General features: G+C 45.6%; 2 protein-coding genes across 2 annotated transcripts; one reads left to right on the top strand and one right to left on the bottom strand.

Moving 5' to 3' along the window:
* The first annotated feature begins 1,657 nt into the window (after nucleotides 1–1,657).
* LOC109747603 (signal peptidase complex subunit 2) lies at nucleotides 1,658–4,181 on the top strand. Its single transcript, XM_020306634.3, has 5 exons — nucleotides 1,658–1,864; nucleotides 1,984–2,135; nucleotides 2,254–2,335; nucleotides 3,277–3,419; nucleotides 3,946–4,181. Exons 1-5 carry the CDS (start codon nucleotides 1,757–1,759, stop codon nucleotides 4,037–4,039), a joined length of 579 nt encoding a protein of 192 aa, XP_020162223.1. The 5' UTR covers nucleotides 1,658–1,756; the 3' UTR covers nucleotides 4,040–4,181.
* Nucleotides 4,182–4,500: 319 nt separating this feature from the next.
* On the bottom strand, nucleotides 4,501–6,866 carry LOC109747602 (uncharacterized). The gene is made up of 4 exons (XM_020306633.4): nucleotides 6,585–6,866; nucleotides 6,108–6,260; nucleotides 4,888–5,063; nucleotides 4,501–4,786 (listed from the first exon to the last, which is right to left on the bottom strand). Exons 1-4 carry the CDS (start codon nucleotides 6,744–6,746, stop codon nucleotides 4,684–4,686), a joined length of 594 nt encoding a protein of 197 aa, XP_020162222.1. The 5' UTR covers nucleotides 6,747–6,866; the 3' UTR covers nucleotides 4,501–4,683.
* Between the last annotated feature and the right edge of the window lie 3,535 nt (nucleotides 6,867–10,401).

Below are 10,401 nucleotides of genomic sequence, written 5' to 3'. Positions count from 1 at the left end.
GATTCCGTTTGATATTCATTTTCTGCGAAACACTAAAATAGGCAAAAAAATAGCAATTTGCACTAGGCCTTTGGTTAGTAGGTTAGTCCCAAAAATAATATAAAAGTGTATAATAAGCCCATTAAACATCCAAAACAGATAATATAATAGCATGGAACAATCAAAAATTATAGATACGTTGGAGACGTATCAACCGTCATCACGCCTTTGTGCCGACGAAGCTCTCCCTCGACACTTAGCTGGATCGAGAGTTCGTGGGATGTCACCGAGCTGAACGTGTGCAGATCGCGGAGGTGCCATACTTTCGGTACTAGGATCGGTCGGAACGTGAAGACGTACGATTACATCAACCGCGTTGTGATAACGCTTCCGCTTTCGGTCTACAAGGGTACGTAGACAACACTCTCTCCTCTCGTTGCTATGCATCACCTAGATGGATGTTGCGTGTGCGTAGGATTTTTTTTAAATTATTGCGTTCCCCAACAACGTGAGCGTAGGATTTTTTTTGAAATTGCATGCTACGTTCCCCAACAGTAGAGAACGTACGTGAGCTTGTACCCCCTCCTTGGCCGCCTAGAGCCGCGCGGCGGCGGCGTCTTTTCTGGTCATGACGGCTTCCTTCGCCTCGTGGAGCTCGATCTCCGCCTCCTGGAGACCCTTGGTGGTGGGCCAAAGCATGTCCCCGATCTCGTCGAACTTGCTCCACGCCTTTCGGCCGCCACTGCAGGAGAGGGCGCCGCACTATCTGGCCTGCTTCGAGCGCCATGGCTTGACCCGAGGGTTGCTGGAGCTGCCGGCCTCGGCGTCTTGGCAGGCGTGCGACGGTGACCCGCAACAGCCCCCACGACCACTATGCCCGCAACCGCTGCTCAACATGGATATGCTCGAAATAGGTATGCCCGCGAGAAAAACGGTCACCGAGGTAGGGGATTTGACGCCGGAGTGAGTGGATTTGCGGCAGAGGCGGGTGGAAGAAATGACGGATATGAACCCTAAATTGGCCTATATCCGGTAAATATAGGGGTGAAATCAAGATTTTACGGGTTGAACATATATTTTTTTAATGAGCCTTTTTACCGTATCTGCTCGGGTGGAAAATTTACCGAATCATGAAAAACGTCCGGTATTCTAAGAGCATGGTTAATAATACAGCCAACGGTCGGTTATAAAAAGTTGCCATGTCATCTATAATCAACCTCTTAGCTGGCATGTACAATAGTGAGTTTTATGTATGTACTATAGTTTATTAATAGTTGGCCCACCTTACATCCTCACAAAGCGTCTTGAGTCTCGCGTTGCAGCTGGCTACTAACCAAGAGCCCGCTTCTCTTCTCACTTCTCTTCTCTCTCCTCCAACTAAGCAAAGATATATTATTCTATTTCTTATAGCCTGCTTATATTACCCTATTGTACTTACTTTAAGGGCCGGCGAGGTTTTACTTGATCCCTAGAAAAAAAAACTAGACCTTTTGCACCGCTCAAAAAAATAGACCGTTTGTGGTTCTTTCAGTGATGACATGGCACTCTGGTGACGCCGCTCCTTCTCTCCCATTGGCCCAGCCCACCACGATTTACGTGGCAAACCAGGTCCAACTATCAGCAAAATAAGCACGCCACTGACAAGCGGGTCCCAGTACAAAGCGCGCCCACCCGTCATCGACACATCCCGCATATACTGACAGGCCCGCGCCTCCGCATCCCGCTCATCCGTATTGATCCGCACCGGCCCATCTCCTCGCCCTCGACGACGGAGCAGATGGCGAGCGACGGCGCGGTGGCCACGCCGGCGAAGGTGACCCCGAAGAAGGCCAACCTCCTTGACCCCCACTCCATCAAACACCTCCTCGACGAGACCGTCGCCGAGGTACTGCAAGATACACACTAAACCCTACCCCCCATCTCCTGTTCGAGATCTGTATCCATCTCCCCCATTTGGTTCCTCTAGATTTGGTCACTCATGATTCAGTCCCGCGGTGCGATCAGGTCGTGAAGGGGAAGGGCTATGTGGAGAACACGCGGCTGGGCAATTGGAAGCTCCTGATCGGGACGGCGGTGATCGCCATCGCGCTCCTCGCGCAGTTCTACCCGAAGAAGTTCCCGCAGAACCGCGAGTTCCTGCTCGGTTGCATCGCGCTATATCCTTTGCAGTGATTATTTTCTTGTTCTGATGGATTGGTGTTAGATCTGATTTTGTTGGGAATTGTTTGGAATTTGTTGTTTGTTACTGTTGGTCCTTGACTTCATGGTGGATACGTATGTGGTGATGAATGTGGTGCTGCTGATCCTTAGCTACACCAAGGAGAAGGATGCCATCATCTTCACCCACCCTCCTGCTGTGAGTTCTATATTCATCTTCATTTTTTGGTCCTGAATTCCAATTGTAGATCTCATCGATTACTCTAGACATGATTTATGCGTTTCAGATAAAAATCGAACTAATATGTCATCTTGTGTAGCACGGTTCGGAAGCAGTTTTGACACCGAGTTAAATGAAATTTCTACGAGTTACATGCGATATATACTGAATTATGACCATGTAGATTGCATTTTAATAAAATATGATTCCCTCCCACCTCCGCTGAAGACGTTGCAGTTAAATTTTTATGTGGTAAAATTCTTTACTGGTGTCAAAGCTGATCAATGTTTAAGAATTTCCCCACATTGCAATTTCTGAAGAGCCACCCCCCTAGAGCAGTTTCTACACTTTGTATGTTGTGTTGCATCACGCTGGAATGCATGCTCAAAAGTCTGAACCGTGTTATTCAATTCTCTGTGATACATCATGTTGACCTGTTTAGTTGCAGTTTACTCTGATACACTATGCTGAGTAGTTGCATTGTTTTGTACTTGCTACCAATTTTTATTGAATGCTCGAGCACCAGTGTGTGATGTTACAATCACAATGTATATGCGGTCAATAATAGAAGAAATAAAAATAGCATTTGAAATAACTGAAATGGCAAGGTGTTCAACCATTTTGCTTCTTGATCATAATGACAAAGCACCTGGCTGTTCAGTTATTTCTAGTCGATGAAGCATATATTTCATCAAGTACTTGTAGTGTTGTTGGTCCAGAAAGATCCTCTTTTGCCATTGCCTTTCTTATTAAGATGGATGCGGTTTTGATGCCTTACTCATTGGACTATGAGTACATCTTATATTAGAATAGGCCTAATGGTGAACGGATGTTATTTGTGATTCACGCTCATGTTCATTACATTTGCTGTCATGGTTTTAATAGCTTTGTTAACTTATGATTATAAATACTTTCCACAGGGTTCTTTCAATAACACTGGCCTTGTTATATCTTCAAAGTTACCAAGATTCTCAGACATGTACAATCTTTCAATAGCCAGCGCGGATCCAGAGTCTATCTCTGCTCACAAGCCTGTCCACTTCACTAAGAGTGTTACAAAATGGTATGTTTGCCCTATGTTTACTGAGCTAATATAAGCCATCAATATGTTTTATCTTGTTTAAATGATTAAATCTGAACGACACCGAAGGTCTTCTTTTACTTAGCACTGTTCACGCTTTTCAAGTTTATTTAATTCTGACTGTTATTCTAACCATAAAGCATGCAATCGATTGATGCTTCTACCACGCTGTTCAGATTACTTGTGCAATCAATTATCAATGCGTATCTGCTCCAAACATGCTTTGGTTTATCTTTGTATGGTTTATATTACCTGGCATATATACACTAGAAACACTTAGGCAGATGTCCTTGAAAAACATACAAGCTTCATTGCGTGCAGTAGAACCTCTGACTATACATCTCGATATCACACAGTACGCCGATACTAGATGCTCATTGCACGTGACTTGGCAAAATACACAAGCTTAAGGGTGTGTACATAGTTGTGAAATGTTTGTCTTTTGTTGGTGTCATAATTATTCTTTTTTTATCTCCATTACTTACAGTGTTCTTGCCTTCTTGGGCAGGTTTACGAAGGAAGGTGTTCTTGTGGAGGGCCTGTTCTGGAAGGATGTTGAGAGACTGATTGATGACTACAACAATGAGCGCAAGAGCAAATGAATTACTGACCCTTGTCATCATTATCAGGATGAAGCTTAGTAATCGAAATAGACAATGTTTTTTATAGCAGTATACTGTTTGAACCGGCGAATGAAGGATTGTTAAGATAATATACATCATTGCAGTCTTTTTTCCCTTGGTATACAGGTCTATCTATGCGAGCTGTGTAGTCGGTTATTTTGGAATGGTAATGTGTTAGAATACAACATGTACAAGCACCCCATCAGATGTAGCCTAGGTTATTGCCGTTTTTTTAGATGTACTGCCAGTGTATGTTGGTAGTCACGTTAGGTCATTGCGGCCGTGAAATCTAATGAGCAAGGTGAGATTCAGAGCCTGAACTCTGGTAGTGGCTAGCAATATGAGATTCAGAGCCCGAACTAGTTTTATGTGCCAACTACAAGCAGCAAGAGCATTATTCATTATGCTCTTCAAAACAAAGCGACGAAAAACGGTCCAGATAAACTCGAAAATACTCCTTTATGTTGGTAAAACAATGTTTGCTCATTTCTGTACATCAGATGCAAAGCCTCAAAAGACATGAGTAAACCATCGGATTTTGCAGAGGAAATTGTAGCCAAAGAACTCCCTTGCTTCGCCGACCATAACATCATCAACGTCCTGGTCTGCTCATCCTAGGAGGTTCAGTGCCGATCTGATTGGGTCACAATAGCCTCAACCCGGTCTATGGATGCTTGCAATCGTCCATAGTTCATACTGAAGGCAGGTTCTCCTGTGCCAACAGCCCTGCATAGAGCAAATATAAAAATAAGTTGAATTGTAGTGATATCCTGCTTGCAATTGCAAGTATGTCTCGCAAGAATATTTTGGTGTTGACCAAGACTTACCCATGAATCTCAGGAAGCACATATTCAGCTTTCCAACCGAGCCTCAGATCAAACCCTGGAAACACGTTGAGTTTTGATTTGTTTCTTATCTGAGAAACACCATCTCCCCCCAAGCAAGTAGAGAGCTTCCACTTCCATCCAGTTGCCTTCAGTTGGAAATTGTGACCAATGCCGACCTGTATTACCAATGTTATTAGAAATCTCATGTAATCGAAGTGAACTCTGAAAAAAGGGCATTTTGTCTCTTCAACTTTGGCCTTCACAAGTTTGGCCATGTGGTGCGGCCACCTAATCTGGTGTACCAGGGATGCAAAGCGTCTATATTTGCTATATGCGGATGGGGATTACAAGTCATTTGCAACCAAGTAACGGTAAAGCTGACATTCTTGCCAAGTCAAATGGTGTAAAGTCTCATCCTGATGTTTACATTTGAAGAAATGCAGCACAATCTTTCGTGTACCATTTTGAAGGACCAATTTGCCGCTGTGATTGAAAACTGATGAAAATAGCAATCGGTAATCACCAGAGGATACTGTTATAACCCCAGAAACAGTATCGTTTTAGTGACCCAAAATTTGGCATGTGTGACTAAGCGCCATATTTCCCCATGGATGTTACAAACTAACGCATAGAGCAGGGAAATTGTATCCTTACCAACACCCAAGAACATCTCTATATCACAAAAGAGGGCAACATAGCACTTCTAGTTTCTTGTAATAAAGTTGATGTATACCAGTGAAAAATACTCAGATCAAAGCAGTCACATATATAAGCAACACTTTCTATAGAAAACAAGTAGGTTTAATAGTGTTGTAACAAAAATATTTGTCTTTAACATTTCATTATCAGAACCATCATAGAAGTACATAAAGATGATAATCTTTTAGTATTCCAAAACTGATATATGAACTGATCCAACTTCTATTCTCATTTCTCAATTCTGCTTACATTCATTCCATGCATCAAGCAAGCAGATACCTAGTGCATGCATAAACTGGCATGTCTTCCATGAGAAAAACTAATACCAATCATCAAAAATATAATTAGTACATTCATGGGTAATTTAACATATCTAATTGCGCCATAACATGCCATATTGCAAGAAGTAGTGCGGACTAGCTGGCAGTTGCCTCACCACAAAGCCGTGCCAAATATGTAATCACTTCTTGCTCTCACATAAACGATATACATGAATAGAAAGATTGAATTAAGCAAAGAACCTGAAGGTTGAGATATTTTGTGACTGGTATCTTCTTGGAAAGCAGCTGTATGTCACCACTGATGGGCTTGTACTGGAACTTCCACTTCCGGTCAAAGTCCAGGGGCTTCAGAACTACCTTTGCCTCAAAATCATTCACCTCTAGGTTGTAGAACTGAAAATGATATATGGCATTAGACACTCAGATCACAGGTGAACTGGTTACACACATCACAGAGAGTGACAATGGCCACTGTGGCAAATTGGCAGCATAACCCTATAACTCCAACTGACAAGACTGTGGGCGGGTGGATACTGTCCCAGTGTACACCAGGGGCAAGGAGGCAGCAACATCAGCAGAGTAAGTAGGCGCATACCACCAACGTTTGGCCTAACGGAATCTTGCGAGATACATTGGACTACTGGAGCGAAATAACTGGGGGACAAATCTACGGGCAGCCCAACACTCGGGAATTAGGGTTTAAGCAGGGTTACTGACCTCGAAGTTGAGGCCCACGCGGAGGCCCTGGAGCTCCTTGCGGAACTTGAAGTGCAGCTCGGCCGGCACGACGTTGATGTGGTACAGCTCGTCGAGCGTCGTCGGTCCATCCCCTCCGCCGCCGTCCGCCCCTCCGCCGCCGACGCCCGGGCTCGAGGCCATCGGACGCGAGAGAGGAAGAGAAGAGGCCCCTCTTTTCTTCTTCCCAGGTGGATTTTGGGCGGCGGCAGCGAGGCGGAAAGGCCGAATGAGCGATCGGCCGGCCCACCCCGGCCGCAATCTACTAGAGCAGTGCTTTTGCGCGTCGCACCCTCGCGTTTCTGTATACAGCGTACGAGGACAAAAAAGTCTTTTGTCCCCTTTGCCTTCCCCGTGTGCTAAATTCATCCAGCTTAGAGCATCTACAAACATAAGAATATCACAACAGAGTTAAATAATTTCATAATTTAAACATGGTTCATATTTGAAATACATAGTTCAAACAGAAAATGTATTTGAGAAGTGCATGATGCAAACATTAAACTCCTTGATTTTCTCCTAGGTTTTCACTGTGGATCCACATAGCTCCACAAAATCATTAGTAGCTGCACGTGTACCTGTTCATCTCGGAGATTTTGATGTATCTGCAGAAAATTAATAATCTGATCTGCATCTGGATACAAGATGTGGACTTGTTCTCTGGGTTTATCAAAATCATGGGTTCGGATAGCCCCTTCATCCTTGTCCTCGACAATCACATTGTGCAAAATGACACAACATGTCATCAATTGCCACAAAGTCTCGGATTCCCACGTCATTGCAGCTCGATGAACAATTCCTTAATGAGTTTGGAGCACTCTGAATGCCCTCCCCGCATCCTTCCTATCTCGTTTTTGCATCCCTGCAAAAGTGGCTCTATTTGTTGGCATGGGGATCAGATATGGTCTTCACAAACAACGCCTGTTGAGTATAAATATTGTTTGCAAGGGAGTACCCATATCATAGTTAGCGCCCGTTGACAGTGTAGCTGTACGGCGGCACTTCCCCCATTTGCAAAGTCTCCTGAACACGGAAGATCGTTGGAGGATAGTGATGTCATTGTGAGAATCAAGCATGTCAACGATAGCATGCCAAATCCACAAGTCTTTTTGATATCACTGCTTTGAGTATGATGGTGGCCTCTTTGGTGTGACCTTGGTGCATCCCACGCAAAACTTTGAGTCAATGCATGCGATAGAACCGATCATACCTGGAAAGCCTCTTGACGCTCCAATAGCCATCAACTTTTCTATGTCATGTGGTTCTCTCACATACTCTGCTCCAAACACCTGCACCATGATGCGTGCAAATCTAAAAACGGTCTTCAAGCATGTGCTCTCCCCTGCCTGGACCATCTCACCAACGGCATCAGCGGCGGGACCTAGTGCAAGCATCATCATAGAAGTCGTGCACTTCTGCTTAGCAGAAAACAAGAGTTGTCTTCATCAATCCCTGATGAGCTTGCAGTAGGAATCATGTGCCTCCACTCCCTCCACAACACGCAATAACAAGGGGTTGCACATACGGAAGCATTGACGAAGCCATGTATCAGGGAATGTTCGTAAGGGGTGGAACTAGTCCTTGTAGAGGAGCCGCACTCTAGCGGCCCTGTCCCAGCTCAAAATTCTTCACCCTTTGATCGAACCTTTGAAGTTCAGAATGTGCTCCACCTCCATGTACATTTCCTCCTGGATGCTCATGATCATCAACATCTCAATATCTTCGTCTGACTCATACGCATCAAACAATTCCTTTTGCATTAACTCATCAAGCTCCGTCCTTCCATACTCCTCATTCGACAAATCATCAGAATCCATAATTTTTCGAGAAAGGAATAAAACATTTTGGTAGGACAATTTGTCAAACACATAGAGGGCAAGTTGTAGTCCAAGAATAGTGTGATGTAACGCGGCGGTGTCCGGAGCGGCGAGACGGACGAGAGGAGGTTGGTGGCAGTGGTGGCGGTGTTGAGGGGTCGAGACGGCGGCAGAGCTAGGTTGGCGGCGCGGCTAGTCGAGGGACTGGGTGGGAGAGGGAGAAGAGGCAAATAGCTCTCAACAAGGTCGGAGCGGGAGGAATTGGTGCAATTTGTGATGGGTCCTTCATGTCGAATCCAACGCGACGAACGCGTCCATACCTCCCCCGAGCGCGTCCGGGCCTCCTTATATCCACCTAAAATTTGGGCTGGATATGAGGGGTGCCGGTCAGCCTGGACGTCTAGAGCCAGTTCGAGAAGCCTAACTGGATATGGACACAATTTTGTGATATGTGTATCTTCATGTACGGTTAACACAGATCTTTCTCGAAACGTGCATGGTTCATTATTTGTATACCTATGCAAACCCTGCTTCATTGCCATCTTTATGTGCAAATCATAGTGTCGCAAGTTTATCGAGATGATATAATAGTTTGTATTGGTATTCAATATGTGAATTCTGTTTGGGTAACGTAGTAATTTCAAAAAAAAATCCTACGCACACGCAAGATCATGGTGATGCATAGCAACGAGAGGGGAGAGTGTGTCCACATACCCTTGTAGACCGAAAGCGGAAGCATTAGCACAACGCGGTTGATGTAGTCGTACGTCTTCACGATCCGACCGATCAAGTACCGAACGCACGGCACCTCCGAGTTCAGCACACGTTCAGCCCGATGACGTCCCTCGAACTCCGATCCAGCCGAGTGTTGAGGGAGAGTTTCGTCAGCACGACGGCGTGGTGACGATGATGATGTTCTACCGACGCAGAGCTTCGCCTAAGCACCGCTACGATATTATCGAGGTGGACTATGGTGGACGGGGCACCGCACACGGCTAAAAGATTAATGATCAATTGTTGTGTCTTTGGGGTGCCCCCCTGCCCCCGTATATAAAGGAGCAAGGGGGGAAAGGCGGCCAGCCAGGAGAGGGGCGCGCCAGGAGGAGTCCTACTCCCACCGGGAGTAGGACTCCCTCCCTCCTTGTTGGATTAGGAGAAGGGGGGAAAGAGGAGGAGGAGAAGAAGGAAAGGGGGGCGCCGCCCCCCCTCCTTGTCCAATTCGGACTAGAGGGGGAGGGGGCGCGCGACCTGCCCTGGCCGCCCCTCCTCTTCTCCACTAAGGCCCATGTAGGCCCATTAATCCCCCTCGGGGGTTCCGGTAACCCCCCGGTACTCCGGTATATATCCGATAACCCCCGGAACCATTCCGGTGTCCGAATATAGTCGTCCAATTATCAATCTTCATGTCTCGACCATTTCGAGATTCCTCGTCATGTCCGTGATCACATCCGGGACTCTGAACAACCTTCGGTACATCAAAACATATAAAGTCATAATATAACTGTCATCGAAACTTTAAGCGTGCGGACCCTACGGGTTCGAGGACTATGTAGACATGACCGAGACACGTCTCCGGTCAATAACCAATAGCGGAACCTGGATGCTCATATTGGCTCTCACATATTCTACGAAGATCTTTATCGGTCAGACGGCATAACAACATATGTTGTTCCCTTTGTCATCGGTATGTTACTTGCCCGAGATTCGATCGTCGGTATCTCAATACCTAGTTCAATCTCGTTACCGACAAGTCTCCTTACTCGTTCTATAATACATCATTCCGCAACTAACTCATTAGTTGCAATGCTTGCAAGGCTTAAGTGATGTGCATTACCGAGTGGGCCCAGAGATACCTCTCCGACAATCGGAGTGACAAATCCTAATCTTGAAATACGCCAACCCAACAAGTACCTTCGGAGACACCTGTAGAGCACCTTTATAATCACCCAGTTACGTTGTGACGTTTGGTAGCACACAAAGTG

Source organism: Aegilops tauschii, chromosome 2 (genome assembly GCF_002575655.3).
Source record: "Aegilops tauschii subsp. strangulata cultivar AL8/78 chromosome 2, Aet v6.0, whole genome shotgun sequence".
Classification (NCBI taxonomy): domain Eukaryota; kingdom Viridiplantae; phylum Streptophyta; class Magnoliopsida; order Poales; family Poaceae; genus Aegilops; species Aegilops tauschii.
Note: the sequence above shows the minus strand (reverse complement) of the source record. Positions and strands in the feature narration are given on the sequence as shown.

Excerpts from the sequence above, each read along its gene's own strand:
- LOC109747602 (XM_020306633.4), bottom strand. The coding sequence starts at position 6,746 with ATGGCCTCGAGCCCGGGCGTCGGCGGCGGAGGGGCGGACGGCGGCGGA. Across the intron at positions 6,261-6,584 it reads GCGTGGGCCTCAACTTCGAG|TTCTACAACCTAGAGGTGAA; the intron begins GTCAGTAACCCT and ends TATCATTTTCAG. Across the intron at positions 4,787-4,887 it reads GTGCTTCCTGAGATTCATGG|GGCTGTTGGCACAGGAGAAC; the intron begins GTAAGTCTTGGT and ends TGCTCTATGCAG.
- LOC109747603 (XM_020306634.3), top strand. The coding sequence starts at position 1,757 with ATGGCGAGCGACGGCGCGGTGGCCACGCCGGCGAAGGTGACCCCGAAG. Across the intron at positions 2,136-2,253 it reads CTGCTCGGTTGCATCGCGCT|GTATGTGGTGATGAATGTGG; the intron begins ATATCCTTTGCA and ends CATGGTGGATAC. Across the intron at positions 2,336-3,276 it reads TCTTCACCCACCCTCCTGCT|GGTTCTTTCAATAACACTGG; the intron begins GTGAGTTCTATA and ends TACTTTCCACAG.